This window comes from Diabrotica virgifera, chromosome 10 (genome assembly GCF_917563875.1).
Source record: "Diabrotica virgifera virgifera chromosome 10, PGI_DIABVI_V3a".
Taxonomy (NCBI): Eukaryota; Metazoa; Arthropoda; class Insecta; order Coleoptera; family Chrysomelidae; genus Diabrotica; species Diabrotica virgifera.
The window spans coordinates 144,608,503-144,631,641 of record NC_065452.1 but is presented as its reverse complement, the minus strand read 5'-3'; the positions used below and the strand labels follow the sequence as shown (position 1 = coordinate 144,631,641).

Sequence of the window (23,139 nt, the reverse complement as noted above, 5' to 3'; positions counted from 1 at the left end):
TCTCTTCTAAAATAAATAACAGATAATTCAGTCTTCAAGCGCTCCCTATCTAAATTTGGATATGACGCGCAAGTCAGGCTTAAATTATCATCTGGGAAATTAGCACAATAATTATCAAATTGCTCAGGATAAAGCAATGAAGTTGCAAGTAGGTGATTTTTAAAAGCAAATCTATCATTTGCACAATTTATGATTATATCACAAACTTCGATAGATGCTCTCCGATGATCTACTGGACTGTTATCCTTCCGTAACCTTTTAGTTGGTAATGGTTCAACGCATAAACTAGAACCTTGGTCAATGGTATCATCTATTGAATTTCTAACTGAATTCATGTATCTTTCGAAATCTGTCACCTTTTTATTGATTTCCAAAGGATCCGTTTTAGTCTTTTGAAGGGCATTATACAAAACGTCTACTTGTGGCATTATGCGATGGAAAAATGTTAACCAAAAAACAAAATTTTGATCCACTAGTATTCTTCGAATGGAAGACGCTGAACTACAGACAGCTGCCTTATCAAACGATTCTTCTATTTCTTCCATACATTCGATAAAAGAAGATCGATGTTCAAACACAACATTAACAGTTCGAATATTGAAGTTCCAGCGAGTTGGAGCGCCATGAGGAATTTTCTTTTGGACGATTTTATCTAAAACTGCCACTCGTTGTGGCGAATTTTTAAAAAAGGTAGGGATTTCATTTAAATTTCCAAAAAAAAGTCTAACTTGAGAGTTTTCGGAACAAGCCTTAGACATTATTAAATTTAATTGATGCGCGTAACAGTGTACAAAATGAGCAAATGGATATTTTTCTTTGATTCTGGCTGAAATCCTGCGTGCTGTCCACACATGACCGCTGCCCCATCATAACTCTGAGCAATTAGTTTATTATTTGAGTTTTCCAGGATAGGATCCAAAACACTGAAAATGTTTTTGCTTAAAGTATCTGCATTTAATTTTGAAGGTACCAAATATGTCCAAAATCGTTCTACCGGTGCTCCATTTCGACAATATCTAAATACTACAACCATTTGTGATTTTGCTGAAATGTCTGTAGTCTCGTCAGCCATGACAGCTAGATATGGAGATTCCCGAATTTCCTCCAAAATTTTATCCTGGCATAATTCCAACATGCAGTCCAAAATATCATTTTGAATTTCTTTAGAAATGCCCTTAAAAACCGTCGATTCTTCCAAGTGTTGTGCTAAAGTTCTATCCAATTCAGCAGTAAAATTTATGAGGCCGCGAAAAATTCCAGGATTGTCGGATGTTTGTGTCTCGTCGTGTCCCCGAAGCGCCAATTCGAAAACACTACAAAATTTTATGCAGTCTATAATTTTTGAGAGAACATACCTATTTTTTGTTACAGCTTCATTGAATTTTTGAATATTTATCCAGTATGCAGAATCTAACTGTTCTTTAATATTCACGGAGCCTAATAAAGCATATTCCATTTGATTGTGCAAATGATGCTTAGAAGTTTCGTGCTTTTTTATTTTATCACTTAAATGTACTAAGTCTGTTACACCAACTTGCGTCCATGACTTATCACCTCCAAAGAGTACACAAGGAAAACAGAAAAGAGCGTTTTTTCTGTTGCAGCCACATATCCAACTATTTCTCGTATAAATATCGCAATTAAATTGTCGTTTGTAATTTTTCCCTCGGCTTGATCCTTCTTTTTCGATTTTAATATCCGGCAAAGGACGTCCTTTGCATTTTAATTCTAGTTTTTCGTCATAAGAATATTTAAAGAATCTCTTAACATTAATCAAATTATAAATAACATCCATCCTGAACAGCACTTTTATTCTCATATACTTAATATAAATACCGAATTACGTGCAGGACAACTTATTTTAACAGTCGTCGCGTCGCGATCACCGATTATTTAAAATTACAATAAACGTAGGTTTCTACACACTAGTTCGAACTGCGACAAATGCAGCTCAAATATTGCTTTCAGTCGTCACCTGAAAAGTGTAGGCGAGGGTTGAGCGGGTGTTATCGGGGATATCTTTAACAGTTCACAGCTCGGAGTAGCACCGGTCCGGTCAAATAAGTGGGACTTGCTATCGCCATGAGATGCGACGGACGACAGATTAAAATAAAGGCGGCCATGCACGAAAACCATCTAAATGAATTTAGATTTTATAAGTAGTGATATTTTTTATTTAATTTTCAAAGTAATTTTGTTTGGATTATTTTGGTGGTTCTGCAGCTCCGCAGCACTTATATACCAACCGCCACTGGTATTGTGTAGGAACTATGTATATGAACTTATGTAGAGCCTATATATTTTGAAGTTTAAAAGGAAATAATTTGATACTCACTTGAAGGTTTGGATCTGCAAACTGGTTCCTAGCATAGCGAGTAAGCATATTCACAATTGTCACCTGGCCCCATTCATCCACGTCTACCAACAAGGCACATAATTTTCTAAACACTTGATGAATCAGATCTACCCTTTCTGGACATACTTCAGTAAAAGCCATTACTGCCGAACCTATTACTAAAACAGTTTTATCCGCAAGTAACTTCTGGATGATTGTGATAAGTTCAGGTTTCATATCAGGATCTAAACTAAAAAATTAAATATATACTTTACTGAAGTAACTTATCAACCCACCACATATTTTTTATCCAATACAACAAATATTTCCTTACCTGTTCAGTTTTGGAATTGCATGAGCAGCAGTCTTTCTCACATAAGGAGACATATCAGAAGAGGCATCTTTAATTGCTAACATAACTATTGGTGATATCATTTTGACTCTCACACTTGATAAAACTCTTAATGCCCCTGCTCTTATTAGCTGATTCGGTTCCTAAAATGTGTATGAAGAAAAAAATTATGCACTAATATAGGAATTACAACACATTACTAAAAAACTGGATGAGCATTCATTTTTTATCCATACCCTTTTGCCCGTTTCGCGTTTCTTAACAAAAAATATAAAAAATGTTATTCTCAAAAGTATTATCTTACCTTTAAAGCTCTCTGGAATGTAGATATGGAAAGTAAAGCTAAGTCTTGTTGTTCTTCAGCATATCTTTCCAGGTAAACGTAAACCAACTTTTTAACTTCAATATTTTTAGATACCACATTTTTTACAACAGCAGGAAAGAGTACAGAAGCATCACGTCCCTTTGCTACCATCTAAAATTCAAGAAATATAAGAAATAATTAAATTTAGTCTAATTCCATTACTGGATTCAAGTTTTAAAACCTTACTGAGTTGTCACAATTAAAAACCCTTTAAATATTATTTTATCTCTGAAAACTACATTTAACAGCAAAACAATAGAAACAAAAAAAAAAACGGAAGACAAGAATAAAAAATGCAAGGAAATACAGTCGAACCCTGATTATCTGCGCTCCACGGGACTAAAAGTGGCCTGGATAATCAGAACATTAATTTCTTATATCTAACACATATTATGTACACACATAAATATGTACCTACTGTAAAAATAAAACAGAAAAAATAAATCTCATATGTTTAAACTAACTCACAGTTCAATCTTCTGACATTATTAAAAATCTCTGTTTGCTTAGCACACATTGGCTCAGAGATTGTTACACTCTTCAACCTTTTCCGCAGAAATGACTTGGTTTGATATGTTGAATCGATATATGATTCAACCTTCATCTATATGTTGAAAAGTCAGTCCTTTCAAGGATTTGCTTACAGTTGTTTTTAAGAGTTAGAATATGAAATTTTGTAGAATTCAGAGTTGGGTCGGATACTGAAAAAAAGTATCCGGATACCGGATACGGATACTCAAAATGTATCCGGATACTTTTTAAAAAAGTACGAATACTTTCATTTAAAAATGTATTCGGATACAAGTATCCGGATATTTTTTTCGGATACTTCCTAGGATACTTTGAAGGATACTTTTTTTAAGAAGGACATAAATTATTAATATTAGAACTATGTGATGTGCATGTATTTTTAATGTAATATATAATAATAAAAATACATTAAATGATGGAGAAAAAAATCAGAAAGTACTCAAAAAATTGTTTATTGCTTATGAATAATAAAACTAGAACATAAACGGGTCATTCCATTTCAAATCACTCAATTTTGGAGCAAAAAAAATTTTGGACCTCTGATTTTTTGAAAATTGTTATATAGCTTCTGCGGGACGTAGAAATAAGATATTTAAGGTCAAAAAATCTTCTTCTTCTTTTTTTCTCAAAATGTTATTTTATGCGATTTTACAGTGATTTGGTGTTTATTTATACAAATTTGCATTTTCTATCGTAAAGTATCAATGGAAAACATAATATTTTAATAGAAGGGACCGAAAAATGTCATTATATGGCATTATAACAAGTTACTTTGACTCAAAACTAGCTTTGATCAAATTTTATAGTGTAGAAAACGTTAAAATACCATTTTTTACATTTTTCTCCATTCCCAAAATACGTCATAATCGATTTGGCTGAAAATTTACCCACAGATAGACAAAATATAGGACTTTAAGTGGTGAGAATGATTTGAATTATATTACAATACGAAAAAAGTTACATGCAATATTATAGTCAAAAATATAGGCGTCTACTGTAAGTACAATTAACTCGAACATATCGACCTCACGACAAAAATTGTTAAAAAGAAATTGTAATAATTGTAAAAAAGATTTATTTGGAACAATTTCAGTTCCTACCATTTTTGTCGAAAAGTTAAAAATGGCGGAGATATTGAGCAAAACAGGTTCTCCTTTAAAATCAAGATGACGGCTAACATAACGGAGGAATTCATTCGTGATTTTAAATTTAGGCTACTATTGACTCCCCTTAAGATCATAAAAATAAAATTTTGGGCAGCTCGGCATTCAAGGTCAAATGCTATCCCGACTGGACTAATATATACTTTTGAGTCTGATATTACTGCATGTAACTTTTTTGGTATTGTAATATAATTCAAATCCTTCTCACCACTTAAAGTCCTATGCTTTGTATATCTGTGGGCAAATTTTCAGCCAAATCGATTATGACGTATTTTGGGAATGGAGAAAAATGTAAAAAACGGTATTTTAACGTTTTCTACACTATAAAATTTGATCAAAAGCTTGTTTTTAATCAAAGTAACTTGTTATAATGCCATATAATGATATTTTTGAGTCCCTTCTATTAAAATATTATGTTTTCCATTGATACTTTACGATAGAAAATGCAAATTTGTATAAATAAACACCAAATCACTGTAAAATCGCATAAAATAACATTTTGAGAAAAAAAGAAGAAGAAGATTTTTGACCTTAAATATCTTATTTTTACGTCCCGCAGAAGCTATATACCAATTTTCAGACAAATCGGAGATCCAAAATTTTTTGCCTGAGTGATTTGACATGGAATGTACCAAACATAAGTTTTCAAATTTTAAACTTTAGGGGGTGTACTTATTTCTACTTGTAGGTACACTAAAATAAAATTATAAGTATTAAGATGTACTTTATTATAATCCGAAAAATAATTTCTTTTAATTATACAGGGTACAAAAAGGGGTTCTTGAAAAGAGAGATATAGAAAATATAAAAAATAAATGTAAGTAATTAATTAAACAACGTACTTATGAAGATTTATAACTAATTAGGTAAAAACAAAGCTCCATTAGCTATATAATAATATTTTATAACGGTGACGAGTACGAAAAATGGAATTTAACATATTAGACACATCTGGATTGAAGGAATGGAATGGCAGTATTGTGCCTACCTACGTTAGGTGCATTATCGGCGGGCGATAAATATTTAAAAGTATCCGAATATCAAAAAAAGTATCCGGATGCCGGATACTTTAAAATTTGATCACGGATACGGATACCGGATACAAAATTTAAAAAGTATCTGGATACAGCTTTCGGATAAATAAAAAGTATCCGGATATTGTATCCGGATACAGAAGTATCCGGATAGTACCCAGCTCTGGTAGAATTATATATTTTTTGCTTGCCAACTTCATAGTTGTGATAATGGTGTGACACTTTCATCTTTCCACTTCTGTTTAAAATTTCTTATGTTTGTTCAATTGCTAAAACATTATCAATAAGCTCATACATTCAGCGTAACAAGAAGCAGTAGATGATAAGCGAATTATTTCCAGGGATTCCTTGAGCACTGTTGCTATCAATATTGCATTATGCATCTCCCTCAGAGCGCATAGTGCTATGCTCAAACTGGATTTTAAAAAGAAGACACCAGAGTAGGATACAAGTAGCAGAGATAAAATATCTCAGAAGAACAATAGGGGCAAGAACAACAGAAAAACTCAAAAATTAAAACATTCCTTGACACAATAAAGGACAAAAAATTAGCATGGTTCGGTCATATAACATGAATGCACAGTGACAGGCAAGTGAAGAGTGTGGAAAGCTAAACCAATTGAGAAAAACAGAAGAGGCAGATCAATAAAAGAGTAGAACAGTGACATATAGATATTACAAAATAAGGGCAAATCTTGGCAAGAAGCAACACAAATGGCTATGAAGAGAAAAGAATTGCGAAAATTCATCAAAAGCTAGACACTCATCCCTCAACACCTAACCATAGAAGTGGAATGATTATGTACATATCACACCCTCAGTGCAAGACTGCAGTAACTCAAAAATTTTATGAAAATGAAGTAATCATGGAATTCGATTATAAACATGCATATCTATCCCCTGTAAAACTTTAGTAACTTTCAAATGCTTAATCGGCTAAATATTACAACAACAACAGTTTAACTATTTTGCGTTTTTGCACAGAACATTGCAACAGCTTCGATAACAAGCAATGAAAGGCACGAAAAAAGTAAGATATTTGTTATTTTAATATTTATATCTGTGGTGTTTAATTTTAATATACGGTGTCTATGTAATTCATTATTGGCCAAGACAATAAACAAAGATTTATGAGACCAATCTATTCATGTAAATTTTATGTCCTTTGTGTGACATTATATTTTCCATAAGATGTGTGCGATGTCGTTTGACCATTTACTTGTTAGATTGGATTAAAAACACATAAATTGAAGACTAATTATTTACAACCAAAAAGTATTTTTTCCCATGAAAGGAAAAACAATTATCTTAAAACTGTGTATTAACAATACTGACAGGTCAAAAATATCTATTCTCAGAAAACTTGTTCTATAAAAACTAAATCCCAAATTGTATGAAATCATGTTTCAATCAATGTTTCCTTCCTGTTGAGAAACAACTATAAAATTGATCAAAATAAAGAAAATGTGAAGTGGACAGATATAAAAATTCTGCAATGTAGAAAAGATAGTCCGAACACAATTTTCTTTATGTACAACTATGATGACGAACTATGGAATTCTTTTAATCTAAAAAAATCATCACGGACTACACATAATATACGAGAAGTGCTGCTTAAACCTGCCTACAAAGAACAGCAAAAAATTCAAACGGCCAAAAAGAAAGATTTGGTATACTTATGCCATTCGGGTATGATACCAGAAGCCCACCATAGTTTTTATAAAAATATTTTGGCATAAGATGATGTACGAGAAGAGGACAACAACGAATAGTAAATGTGTCTACACTTTTTACAATTTTCTCCATGCAAAAGTGTTGCAACTTTGAAATTCTAATACTTAATGTGTAGTGATTAACAATTTGCTCCGTGCAAAAGTGTTGTAACTTTGAAATTCCTAATTTTTTAGCATTAATATTATTTTATTTAAATTTCTATTTTTGGTTAACATAATAGGTATAGGCTGAAAAGCATGCAAAATCATAATTAAATGTTAATTTTTCTTAAAACTTGTGTCTTATTTCACCGATATTAGCACGAAAATAAACAAAATCATCTTTATCTCAAAACTTACTTATTTTGACAGTCTTGCATTGAGGGTGCGATATATCTTTGGCCGTTATTATAATATAAATATTAAATATGTGTTGATAGTGAAAAAAACATGCTATGTAGATGTAGTTCATGTTGTCACATTTCAATCAGTTTACTTTGTTATCTGTTCAGAGAGTTATAAAGACAGATACTAGACTGGCTTCTATGGCCATTTATACTCGCACATATTCTTTTAAACAGAAAAATTATTATTATTTGTTATTGTTTCAGGAATGTTAATCTTACCCCAATTATTCTCTTCATAGCTTCTAATTTCAGACTATCTTTATTAGAATCCAGCATCTCTTTAAGATCATCATGCCTAAAAATTGAATATAACATGATAACATTTTCAAAAATATTTTAGCCCCAGAATACTAATACTGGTAAAATATATGACGCTGAATTATTTTTTGTGAAATTTCTCAACAACGGAAAATTCTACGAACTTGGGTCCCACAGTACATTCCTCTTTAGTACCAGAGTAAAGTTTGTTGTAGGTACACATGTCAGTTAAATTTTGTGAGGAAGTATGTGAATTAGGTATCCTGTAGTAAATATTATGATACTTTAGTGTTAACCTCAGTAAGATAAGCTATCTAAGTATGGCATAAAGATTGTTATGATTTGCGATTCATCCTCCAAATATATGATTCATGCCAGCCCCTATCGTGGAAAAACCACTGATACCGGACTCTTGCAAATTTTTATGTGAAGGAATTGACAAAATCCGTCCAAGTAAAGCTCCAGAAAGACACGAAGATCATCTGTATGTTATTTATGGGATGATAAACATAGGTAAGTACTCTCAATTCATATGTGATATACTGCCAAATCATAGGCGTAACCGGGGGGGTTTGGGGGTTATAACCACCCATTGGGATGGACTGTGAGCTCTATACGCTTAACACCATAATCCTCAGAGACCTTCCAGTAGTTGTAACCCCCCCCCCTTAGGATCATCCAGGTTACGCCTATGTGCCAAATTCCCACAAAGCAAACAGGAAGCCAGTTTCCTGCTGTCAGTTTGTTTGATTTGGGCAAAAGCCTTGCTAAACCATAGATGTTCCTAAGATTAAACATACCAAATTTACAGGAAAATATTCGACAGGACATAAATGAACTCCTAAATATACAGTCAGTCCCTCAAACAGATAATCCTATCAAAAGAAAAAGTACACTATGGTATTTCGTCCTAGTCGTCCAAGAAAAATGACAACAAACTTTTGTGTACAGACACAACTTTTGTGAAAACACAACAACGATTGCTGTCCCCGGTATGTCCATTTTCTTAGGAGATAATGACATTTATGCCGACCTTAATACATTATAATTTTATTAAACTTAATAACCACTGTAAAAATTTAAATTTAATTTTTTTTAAATGTGTTTTAATTGATGTCGTAAATTTTACGATATATCGGTATTAAAGGGTATTCAAATCATATTAGTACTCTAGGGTTATTATTATTAGCAGATCACCTACTTTTTGAAGTCTGAATGGAAAAAGCCTCCCGAGGCAGGATCCACAGCATATTCTGCTTCAAAACTTGAACCTCGATCGTTTGAATAACTATTATTCGTCATGCTATTTGAAGGGGATGACAACATTTTCAAATTCGCAATATTATCGAATTAAAATTAAATATTTCATCTATAAGAGAATAAATAAAACACCATCTAAATTTACTAATTTACTAATCTTATTTGATTTCACTGCTGTCACTGTCACTGTCACCTATTACAGACGCGGATAAACACAGTATAGGCAAAGAATACTAACACACCCACAAGAAGCGAAAGCTCTTGTCGGCTCTTTGATGTTCAGGGGACAGAAATATCGGTTGGAGAATGATCGAATAGCCACGTAGTGTTACACTAAGAAAAGTAATGAGGAATTCGCTCAAAACATAGTTAATTTTTGGTTACACTGAGAAACAGAGTAATATTTAAACCTGTAGTGTTTTTTATGTTTTTCCATTAGCTGTCTTAAAAAATCATATAGATTTGCCTGTGGATTACTGGAAATAACTATTGCAAACTAAATAAAACACCAAATAGCTATGTTTAAAATGTTTTTATTCTTTATTAAAATTTGGGCACTCAAAGGAGGGGAGGCCCTTATTGGTGAAATGGCGAAGGTAAAACCCCTCTAAACCTCGCCTGGGACCTAGTAAATCCCGAATTAAAAATATAATATAAAAGTCTATAAATAACATTACTTAACATGGCTTTAAAATTCAGACCTAACCTAAGTATGCATACATATATAAAGAAATGTCACTACATTACTCACAAATAAAATCTACAATAATGTTAAATTAACTGACGTTCTTGTTAAGCCTATACAACTATAATAAAAATTCAATACAGATACAAAACACAAAATACTTTTTTCAATACAAAATTTTACAGAATTAACGGCACTGAACTGGATGTTATTAAGAAACAAGAGTTGAAGAGCTCCTTTATGGGATAATGCTACTGTTTTATCTACGTTAAAATAGAGTAAATTAGAGTCGGTCCACGTTTAAGCTGAAACATAAAATCAGGTTTTTAAAAGGGAAAATTTTTAGATATAACATGTAAAAAACAAAACAGCACAAAACAAGAATTAAAACATTTTAAAAAAATATGTGACAAATTATTAATAAATTGTAAAATCTCAAGCACTGTTGCACTGTTATTAAGAAGCAAGAGTTGCAGAGCTCCTTTATAGGATAATGCTACTGTTTTATCTACGTTAAAAGAGAGTAAATTAGAGTCGGTCCACGTTTAAGCTGAAACATAAAATCAGGTTTTTAAAAGGGAAAATTTTAGATATAACATGTAAAAAACAAAACAGCACAAAACAAGAATTAAAACAATTTAAAAAAATATGTGACAAATTATTAATAAATTGTAAAATCTCAAGCACTGTTGCACTGTTATTAAGAAGCAAGAGTAGCAGAGCTCCTTTATAGGATAATGCTACTGTTTTATCTACGTTAAAAGAGAGTAAATTAGAGTCGGTCCACGTTTAAGCTGAAACATAAGATCAGGTTTTTAAAAGGGAACATTTTAGATATAACATGTAAAAAATAAAACGGCACAAAAGAAGAATTAAATTTAAATTTTAAATAAAAAAATATTTGACAAATTATTAATAAATTGCAAAATCTTAAGCACTGTTGCACTGTTATGAAGAAGCAAGAGATGAAGAGCTCCTTTATAGGATAATGCTACTGTTTTATCTACGTTAAAAGAGAGTAAATTAGAGTCGGTTCACGTTTAAGCTGAAACATAAGATCAGGTTTTTAAAAGGGAACATTTTAGATATAACATGTAAAAAATAAAACGGCACAAAAGAAAAATTAAATTTAAATTTTAAATAAAAAAATATTTGACAAATTATTAATAAATTGCAAAATCTTAAGCACTGTTGCACTGTTATGAAGAAGCAAGAGTTGAAGAGCTCCTTTATAGGATAATGCTACTGTTTTATCTACGTTAAAAGAGAGTAAATTAGAGTCGGTCCACGTTTAAGCTGAAACATAAAATCAGGTTTTTAAAAGGAAAATTTTTAGATATAACATGTACAAAACAAAACGGCACAAAAGAAGAATTAAAACAATTTAAAAAAATATGTGACAAATTATTATTAATAAATTGTAAAATCTCAAGCACTGTTGCACTGTTATTAAGAAGCAAGAGTTGAAGAGCTCCTTTATAGGATAATGCTACTGTTTTATCTACGTTAAAAGAGAGTAAATTAGAGTCTGTCCACGTTTAAGCTGAAACATAAAATCAGATTTTTAAAAGGGAAAATTTTAGATATAACATGTAAAAAACAAAAGGCACAAAAGAAGAATTAAAACAATTTAAAAAAATATGTGACAAATTATTAATAAATTGTAAAATCTCAAGCACTGTTGCACTGTTATTAAGAAGCAAGAGTTGAAGAGCTCCTTTATAGGATAATGCTACTGTTTTATCTACGTTAAAAGAGAGTAAATTAGAGTCGGTCCACGTTTAAGCTGAAACATAAAATCAGGTTTTTAAAAGGGAAAATTTTAGATATAACATGTAAAAAACCAAACAACACAAAACAAGAATTAAAACAATTAAAAAAATGTGTGACAAATTATTAATAAATTGTAAAAGCTCAAGCACTTTTGCACTGTTATTAAGAAGCAAGAGTTGAAGAGCCCCGTTATAGGATAATGTTATTGTTATATAAAAAAATATAGAAAAGTCCCAAAGGTCAGTAGATATTCAAAGGAATACAAACAATTCGCTCTCACATGATACTTTTTTGAACCTAAAGCTTAAAACTTTTTGAAAAAAAATCTTTATATACCTACTAAACGTTGTTTGAAAAAAATGATTGGAAAAATTGTTTGTAAACCTGGCTTAATTTAGACCTCTGTATTTAATGCTATCCAATTAAAAGTTAAGACTACGCCAGAATAAATGGATAAAAATTGTATAATATATGCATTGATGAAGCTGCGCTTAAGTCAAATGTTTATTTTCATTTGGGTCGTCATGAAATTCGTTGGATTCCAAGAAGTGGGGAAAGAAAAAAATAAATAAAAGTAAAGATGATTCAGATTTGATTACAGAATAGGGCCTCTACTATGTGCTTATACGTATTTCGGCTTTAAATTAGTGGACAATTCGATGTAAATATCAGCTTCGAATTGTTTTCTAATGCCCTGTGTCCGTTTCTTCTCGATCGACGATGATAAATATATGTTTAAAGTGTGAAGTAAAAAATATGGTTATATTGACAGCTACTGATTATTACACTATAGTTGTTGGTTAGGTAACTTTCTATAATAGACTGCACTCAAAAGAGCTCAAATCCCCAATTTATAATTTCACAAATAATGTATACTAATGACAAACTTTGAACTAAGAGCTTACAATACAATTTAATCGAGGACGTTATTGCAACACTTGAAAAGTTCAATTAGAAAATATAATATTTGTCAATTTATTAAATTTGCAGGTTGAACTCTAATTGAATGGGTGATTGGAAAAAGGACAACATTCCAAAAATTTGGCGAATTACACTAAGATACAAATATTAAGAGAATGGCTATCTAACTAGCGGCTTCGACGCAAAACATTTTTCTTTTTCATTTTCTAAAAATACGGTTGTCAGGAATCTTCTCCTTTTCCAATCACCCATTCAATTATTAAAATATTACTCGATATGTTTTCCAATGTTTCAATTATACACGGTGAAACTATACAATTTTAAGAAGTTAAGAAGAATGTGAGATTACAAATAAGGAATTAATTTGTGATTTAACAATTAGCATCATGTGAGCACCTATTGCTGTCTCTTTTGACTTACTAAAAAAATAAGTCTTTAGTTGCATAAAACGTTGCGATTATTGTGGCAAGATGATTTCAGAATTGCAAACAGCCAATTACTTTTTTTTTAAATACAACCTTTGACGTCAACAACTTCTCTAAAGTTAATGTGTTACCAAATTATCAAAATCTGGGTTACATGTTGAAAGTATTTTAACTGATTGGGGGTCAAACTTTATAAAACTGTCCGGAAAATTAAATGTCACTGCTTAAGCTTATTTATGTTGTTCTGAAGCTATTTCCTTGTGGCATTTTTATGATTAATTATTTATATGGGAAATAAGCCACAATTAAAATGAAAAAATAATAAATAATATGTGGTTACCCATACTGAAAGAGGAAGTCAATAGAAAGAAAATACCAAGATTAGTAAGTCAATAATATCGAGCTAGTACATATTTTATATTTTAGTATTACTTATATATCTAGTATTATTAATATTATTTATAATTTAAACATGTTACAAGTCAGAATTTGGTATTATTTTTTGAGAGTAAATTAATGTAAGACCAAATACTTACGATGTCGGGATAGTATCACAAGGTTTTTCCTGGTGTTCCCTTGTGATTTACTATGAAGTCTCTAACGCGAGAATTTTACTGTCGTTGCATTTGGTTGTCTTTTTAAAGACAGATCACATGCTATAATTTTTTATGACGGATATTCTTGAGTTGGGGTTGATTTCATGTAATCGTATGAACTATCTTTCAGTAAGTCGTCCCAGAAACGCAACTCATAAATATTGGCAATATCATTTTAAAGTCTTCTACTTTAAAATGTATAATATATGTCTGAATTGCCAATATAAATGAGTGAGATTAAATAAAGTATTAGAAGAATTTTTTTGCTTAGCAACAACACTTTTGTTTATTTTAATAATATTTTGTATTTTGACAACGGCACCCGATTTGGGCGTCGAAACGTTAATAAAATTATTTTTTTCATTTTAATTGTGGCTTATTTCCCATATAAATAATTAATCATAAGCTTATTTATTTTTTGATCCTCCAAATTTACAAAAAGCAACTAGAAATAACTAACGAGGCGCATATTCGACCAACACACTTTTCAAATACGACAGTTAAGTAAGCTACTCAAATTTTAAACGTAACAGCTGCAAGACTTATATACTATTGAAGTAATAAATAAATTTGATATATTCAATTCCACCAATATATATATGTCACCCAAATGAATTTAAAAATGTTTTAAAGGTCTGGACTACCATCTCAATTACCTCGAAGACATGTGGATATTTTTGGACAACTTGAAAATATGTAAACATCGATATAACATCAAGATCTACATTTCGTACCAGTTGATGGTAACAATATAATATGTAAAAGTTCTTTGGCAGCGACTGGAAAGAGCAGGATTTATTAACTTAAAAGTCAGACGAATAAACTAAGACCGTTTATAAAAAATTTTAGGAAAAGACAATAAGCACAAAACTGTAAACCGTACCCCAATTCAATGTGAAAGAACATTCAGCAAATGATTTTGTCTTAATTGTTTACATCTGGAACATATGAATTGTACAGATGAATTAGGGATTATATTAACCGGCTTAAATAATATCGAACATAATACTTTCCAACCTATAAATGTTACAAAAAATATAAATACCGTTATACCCATTCCAGATTCCAACCACAGGTACAGAAAGTGTCTTTATTTATTTATGTGGATATTTGATTAAAAAAGCTTTGCAAATGCACGATTGCACTGTTTGTAATAAAGTTTTTCAATAGGCTGAAATTAAGAATGCCAATAATTTATTTACTAGACTAAAAGCATACAGTACCAAACAAAAAGTTGTTTTGGCACTATAAAAAAACAAAAGTGGAATTTCGAAAACTCTGTTTAAAGATATGTCAAAATAACATTTTAACCATCCATGTCTTAATTTTCCAATATTGCACATTGTCAAAATATTTATCAGATTATGTATTATACAGAATCGTCTGTATTATTTTGTTGGCTTAACAGCAATAATAAAGTGCATAATAAAGAATGTGTAACTGAGGTAATCCTAAACATTGATTTAAAAATTTGAATTTTAAAGCAATAGTAAAAAGTGCAAAATGAAGAATTCGTAAATGAGTTATTCCTAAAAATTGTTTTAAAAAATTAAATCTTTACTATAAAATTTAATTACTATTTTATTTGATTGAGTATATTATTTACTATACATATAGAATAATAAAAAACTAACTACATATTAGACATACAGGAGTTCTACAAGATTTACTGTAGTATTGAACAAAGTGTGATATAAAAACTACGATAATTTTAAATATTTAAACATGGGATAATATTTTCAATTTTCTATCTTCCTTCTTTTTTTTACTCTTTTTACTTTTTTTACTTTTTAAATCCGCGTTAAAATATTTTAAAGAAAAAAATAATCTTACACGAATAAATAGTTTTAATACATATGTATATGGAAAGGAATCACATGGATGTTTAAAAGGAACTTCTTTCATTACTCTAAAGTATGAGTGTGATATTCCACCTTTAGTTAATATATCTTCATAAGAAGCAGTAAACATTTTTTCCAACTTATAAATATATTGGACAAAGTCCCTACTTGGAGTTCTCAGTCCCCCATAATCACATTGATCAATACTGTATGCTTTAAAATGTGTCAATAATAAACTACTATCTAGTTCTTTAATTTCCCTTGAATATTTATTACATATGTGACAAACATGAATATTAAGAGCCTTTTTAATTAAATAACCACATACATACTGAAAAGCATTTTGGGTTGTTAGATTTTCTGTTTTATAATCACAATCTGGAAGTGAAAGAGCCTTCATTGGCGAATATTGTTGACTATTAGAAACTTTTTTTACATTTAAATCCATTAAACGTTTATCTAAATCATCTTTGCAATTCATATTGTTAGAATGCATAAAATTTTGACAAAACAATTTTTTAAATGCCCTCTGAAATTGTATGGCAGTTGGATTGATGGAATTTCCGCCTTGTTGCCTTATACTTCCAAAATAATTTTCCACACAGTCTTGGTTAAGTCTTCTTGTTTTTAAATATTTAAAACCGCTAGATGATAAGTTATCCCAAAGTTTTTTAACACCATTAATTGTTACAATCCAACAATTTTTTGATCTAGAACGACATGTTACATCTTTTCCTGTTTTATCTAATATTTTCAGGTTATGTAGGAAATCTATCATGGAATTTAGGAAATTGATCTGAAATTCAGTTCCCTCAAATACATTTTTATATTTGTTAGGATTGTTCGTATCAGTAGAATTTAAAATGTCAAACAAATTATTAAATTTTTCAATAATCTCTATTGTTCCTGATGCCTCTGATGAAAGAATACCAAGAGCAATATATGTATTCATAGAACTTGCAACAGTGTTACTTAAAATTTGGGATGCCAGTTTTACTCGCATTTTCTCAAAAGATGTGGGGTATATATGAGAGTATGTTAATTTTGGCGCACACTTATAAAATTGTTTTTTATCTTCATGATAAAATGTTTCTATAAATAACCAAGAAGTTTTTTTGTTATTAAAATGAAAGACATTATTAATTAAGTTATTTCTAGTGGCTTTAATTAAATGACATGGGTCAAATAAATAAACAATTTTTTGTCCATTGGCATCAAATTCTGGGTTAGATGGAGAAATCCCAAGTAATTTACTCAATTTTAGAAAATTCGATCCCATATCAGTAACAAGACAATTCACATATAAACCTGATTGAAATAATTTAGAAATACATTCTTTTATAATAGGAAGAAGGTGATTTGCTTCAAAGGTAGTATTCACAAAGAAATATGCTAGTTGCTGTTTCCAATTTGAATACAAACCTCGAACCATTATCACAAGTACATTTTGTGCAACTATTGATTCCTTTTTCCCAGTTCCTATATCATATAAACCAACTATTTCATCACGACCTACATCAAAAAATAAATTACTTTTAATTGACATTTCATCAATACAAATACTACAGTGCTTGTCCTGATCTAACATTGTGTCCACTTTTAATTTTAGGGCATCAAATATTTGTTCATTATTTAAACCAGGTTTACATACCAAATTTTCAGTAATTTTTTGAAGACTTCGTTTTGAGGGCAAATACAATATTTTTTGCATAAAAGCATATGCTCTTGGACCCAAAAAATATAGTGTTAACGCAAATTGTTTATATTCATCAGAATACCTCCTACTTTTTGGAGGTTTACTTTTTAATAATGCCTGAGCTTTTACTATTTGTGCTAAAGGCTTGTTTAATAGTTTGTCACACATTTGATTAAATTTATTTAAATAAGTAATATCACTTTCCCTCTTCTTCTTGGACAACTGGCATCTCTTAATATTTTTGCGTAGTGATTTTATTTTCAACCTCAATTTAAGTTTTCTTGGGGTACTACAGGACAATTTTAGGGGGGTTTGTGTTCCAGCTGTTTGTACTGGAGTATGAGGTCTGGAAGACACTACCTTATTGATATCAACATCTGAAATATAAAAGTGTATTTAATACCCAAATAATGTACAAACATTCAAAGCAGATATGGTTGTTCCATTATATCTTTGCACGAACGTTAGATTCGTTTGCAAACAAACCAAAATGTTAAGTGAAATGTATGTCGATATGTAATGTCATTGATATTGTACTGTCAATGTAATAATTCAAGGGTTCGGTGTAACAACTGGTCAAAGACCACTTTTGTCGAAATTAAGTTTATAATATTTCTTGCCTTCAAAAATACCTTTGCACAGTTTGGAGCAAAAATTGTATACACTTCAGTCCATGATTCTTTACTCGTGCGTTATCATTCAAAGCATACAAAATAAGTCGGAAATCTATTCCACGCAACAGTAAGTGACAGAAAATGGCTATTACTAAGATCATGTATATAAAATTTGCCGTTATAAAATAAATAGAATTTAAAATTTTGATGCAGAATTATAGCTACATTTGAAGTAGCTTAATAGATTATTTTAATATTAGTGATAATAAAATTTAATATTTGTTATAATATAAATATTTGAAAATGAAATATTTTCTTTTTGTTGTTTATTTCACTTTTACGGAAATGTAAACAAAACCCCTTAAACATGAATGATGTTATTTTGTATGTAAATTAATATCAAAATAAAATACTTACCATTAAATTTCAAACTCTAGTATAAAACTAGTTGTAAAAACAGCTGTTGGTTTAATATAAATGACTTCTAAATGCAAAAACAGGACAAAAAACAGCAAAAAATCAATTAGAAAATGGCTATTATCGATGGATGTATTTTATTAAGTTATATTGTACACTTATAACTATGTTATAATATAATATATTGATATTGTTATAATAAATATTATATATTTAACACAATATAACTTTATAAAATAAACGCAATCAGCCCTGTGATGTATCACCGAAGTTATTTTTAATGTTTTGAGTTAAGTTAAGAAAACTTTGACAGATAACTTCCTCGATAAGTTTTAACATAAATTCCGTGTGATGTATCCTTCACTGTTACGAGATGAGTTATTTCCTAAAAGTCAAAAAGGAAGTAAGTATTGTGTTGTCTTAACAAAGAGAACATTATGTAGAATTACCACAAGTCGGGGTGAGAAAGATAATTATGAGAAGCTATACCCACCTACACCGAACAGCTGTTCGGTGTTCGTTAGGTAGAGCTATAGAACAGTAAAATCCCTAAATGCTTAAAAATTTAAAAACATTTTTATTCTTGTATAATTTATCTTTTGTACACTGACCGGCAAAAAAGTGGGCACCCTATAAATTTCGAAAAATAAAAATTCATTGGAAGTTTTACGCACTGTTTCATATTGGGTCTCAATTTATATATTTATCGCGATCATATATAACGCCAATTCGATAATTATAACTTAACCACAGGATAACTTTACATTATATTTAACATAATTTCATAACGTAATAATTTCATGCATACGCAAAGATATAATGGAAGAACTACAGTGATGTGCAATGAGCTAATAACCGGCAAAATAACGCAAAAGATGGAAAACTAATTAAGTTGTGAGATAAAAAAAAATGAAACTAGTGGAGGTGACAGATTTAGTGATAAAACCTATAAATTTACATTCTACTTATTGTTTTCCATCTTTAGACCTATCAGATGAGTTTGGCAACTGCCTCTGTGATAGTGGCAGTTTTAGTTGACATACTCCTCTGATACATCTAAAGGTGGGAAACAATAAATAGAATGTAAGTTTATAAGTTTTTATTGCTAAATCTCCCACCTCCATTAATTTCATTTCTTTTTATCTCACAACTTAATTTATGTTATCCATCTTTTGCTTTATTTTGCCAGTTATTAGCACGCTCATCATTGTATATGTTAATACTTATTAGTGATTAGTTGAATGCATAATAGAATTGTAGGAGCAATAAATAAAATTACCTGTTACCAGAGATTCTTCCATGATAGTATCAGGTACATTATCAGCGGCATCAATTGCAACTGGCTGCATAATATCTATTTCAGTTTGACCTAAAACCACAACATAAATATTACTTAGTATGTAACCCTAAGATAGGTTCTTACAAAATAGTGTTTTAAGGCTGATATTATTCATCCACTCTAACTTTTCCCATGCGTCACGATTCATTTTCAAACAAATTAAGTCAAAACATAAAGTGAAAGGAAGGTCGATGTGTATATACATTTTTTATACTGTATACTATTGGGACCGTGCAAGTTCGGCAAAGCGACCTCTATTTCTATGCTCTGTACTTTTATTCGCACTTTTAATTATATTGGCCAATTATATTAGTCCTGGTTGCTGGATAATTGTCAAGACCATAGTCCAAAAAAATAATAAGAAGAAAAAATAAGATGCAGGTTATGTTTAGCAAACGTAAACAATTGTATGTAGTAAATAAAATCAGTTATTAAAATGCAGTACTGCAAGCAAAATACAATTAATTAAATTTACCTTTATATAATAATTGCATATCATATCAATATTGTGGAGCAATATATAATTTTTCTGCGTCAATGACAGAAGGTATGAAATATACGTCAATTTGACAATTTCAATTGACAATATGAATTATTTAAGATAGTTGCAATATTTCTCCGTGACTCGCGCACTGTCGTTTCTCGTTTCCCTTTCCAAGTACTTGCACACCGCGAATATACTACACACATCGGCATATGCATACACTTTATGTTTTGATTTAATTTAATTTGTTTGAAAATGAATTGTGCCCCATAGGCAAAGATAAAATGGAACTACTATAAAAGATCATTAAATTTCAAAATTCCGGATCCTGTTATATTATGAAAAACAACAAACAACTTATATAGAGATAGTAAGAGAGTAAGTAGATACTGATTTTTATATGACTTTTATGAGGCACTATAATTGTGAATAAATAAACTGTACCTACCTTCAAGTCTTATGATTTTTCTTAGTGGTTCATCTGCAGATAGTACGTTTTGGTTGTGTGGTGGGAATATCTTGTGTGGGAATATCGTAGGATGGGCTAGCATAAATAAATTTTTTCTTTCATTTCCCCCCTTCGATATGAAATGGGGTTGAAAATGTTTCTCACATATTCTACAATATTTATGCCAGTCATTCACATGCTTTGAAAGCAAATCTTCTCTATTTGCGGCTTTTAGCCATAATTCAGCTCTAGAAAAAAGTATATTAAATTAAAATATTAATGTTCAAATAACTTTCCTAATGCGTTTCAATTTCAAATTTAATTTGTTTACCTGCTACGATCTCTTGGTATTGTAAAGAGACTTATTTGTTCCCCAGATCGAGTGGGGCATCCACGAACCACACAAGAAAATCCACCTTTGCCTTTTCTTGCAGCCATCACAATCACAATGAGTTTATTTTAACTTAACACTTAACTTTAAGTTTAATATTTATTATTTATTATACTTCTTTCTCCAATGTGTCTTGTCACGTTGAGAAATAGCACGCACTTACACATAAGACACTAAAAAGATGGCGGATAGATCGCACATGCGTAAAGAAATTTGGATCGTAAAATGGTCGATGCTTTCGCTTCTTGTGGGTGTGTTAGTATTCTTTGGTATAGGTAATAGGTATTTAGTCCATTCCGAAGTTGTAGTTTTGTTTTGACCATAGATATATAATACTCTAGATTGCGCCCTGCGATCTTAAAATGGGTGACGGTTGCGACAGAGATAAATGAGCCTATTTGGTCGGTAGTCTCTTTTTAATTTAAGGGGAATATCGACGACGTGACTATCCCACTTTATCGAGTAATATGTGTTGACAGTTGGAGCGGGTGGTGACGAGAAATGGTCTTAGGTCTTCGGACGTGGATAATCGTGGTTCGAATCCCATACCAACTTTACCTTTTTTATTTTTATTTAATCAATATTGTGTTTATTAGATATTTTTACATCTGAAAAATGGACCTAAGTTAATCTAGCAGATAATAAATGTACCTATGTATAGTAAGTTAATATTGGAATACATAATTTGTGAACTGCATAGTAAAATAAAAGTCATTCGTTGTTAATATAAATTCGTCCTTATTCGAATGATGTGAATAATATTTGTTTGGCTTCTACTTTTTTAAAAAATTGTAACAATAGTTTCATAAATAAAAATAATGTCTAATTACTTATAATTTAATCGGTCATTTCAAAAACAGCAAAGTCCACAATTTTGAGAAACTAACTTTTTGAGAGGAATAGACTACTTTAAGATAAACGTTGTGTGCAAAAACGACACCAGTCCAGTAAAAACATTAGGAACAAAACTACAATATAACTCTGAATTTTGATGTCATCCATTTCATCCATCTTTCGACTACATAGTTAAGTTTTCTTTGCTCTTCTGTAAAATTAGGAATATGTGACTCGTGTTGTTTTTGAAATGACCGATTCAATTAATAAATCGATGGTACATTATGTTGATATTAATTATTGGTAATTTTTTACGAATAGTTTTAATTACCTACTTTATACTATTCTACCATTAACTTATTAAAAAAAATAACATTGGCTTTCAGTTTTTCTTATTTGTTATATATATTTCTTTGCATAGATTTATTTTAGAGATGTAATAATATCTAATAAACGCAATATTGATTAAATAAAAAATAAAAAAAGTAAAGATTGGTATGGGATTCGAACCAGGATTATCCACGTCCGAAGACAAACGACCAGTTCTCGTCGCCATCCGCTCGAACTGTCAAACCATCTAAAATACTCGACGACAGAGTAGGATAGTGACGTCGTCGATACTCCCCTTGAATTAGAAAGAGACTACCGACCAAATAGGCTCATTTATCTCTGTCGCAACCGTCACCCATTTTAAGATCGTAAGGCGCAATCTAGAGTATTATAAATCTATGGTTTTGACATTTCCCTTCTGACTTAACCTATAATATGTGTATCATACATTGCACATTGGTATCATAAAATAATAATTTTTGCCTTTACACTTACTTGTGAATTGTTTTTTGTTTTATTTATTTACTGAATATAGAGAGAGACTTTTAAACTGTCCAAGGTTGTTCTAGCTTTGTTTTTTTGAAATTTGTGATGTTTGTTATAATGATAATAGGAGTCTTATTTAAATTGGTGCATTAAAAGGGATTTATTATATTATTAGCAGTAATTCCAAATGCGAATATTAGAGCAGGGCATTTAGCACAAAATAAATCGATTTTTAAATACAGCACCTAGAGATTTGCAACTTTTTGTATTGTGTTTAGGATGGTGTCAGAAAAAAGGTATACTATAGAAAAATGGGTGGAAATGACCCCCGGTGCTCAAAAATCCTCCACACTCCAGAAGACAACATGCCTTAGCAGTGATCTTGGGCACCAGGTAGTGCATCCAGAAGGTGACGTGACCATAGACACGTTTCTAGACACGAA

At 30.6% G+C, this 23,139-nt stretch overlaps 1 protein-coding gene across 1 annotated transcript in view; it reads right to left on the bottom strand.

Moving 5' to 3' along the window:
* Window positions 1-9,643, bottom strand: part of LOC126893216 (AP-3 complex subunit beta-1) — a 62,540-nt gene extending 52,897 nt beyond the window's left edge. The window contains exons 1-5 of the mRNA XM_050663185.1: window positions 9,358-9,643; window positions 8,118-8,193; window positions 2,992-3,162; window positions 2,670-2,830; window positions 2,336-2,585 (exon numbers count right to left, since the gene is read on the bottom strand). Coding sequence (XP_050519142.1) covers window positions 2,336-2,585; window positions 2,670-2,830; window positions 2,992-3,162; window positions 8,118-8,193; window positions 9,358-9,482 — 783 coding nt within the window. The 5' untranslated portion in view covers window positions 9,483-9,643. The remainder of the gene's footprint in view (window positions 1-2,335; window positions 2,586-2,669; window positions 2,831-2,991; window positions 3,163-8,117; window positions 8,194-9,357) is intronic.
* Window positions 9,644-23,139: the final 13,496 nt, after the last annotated feature.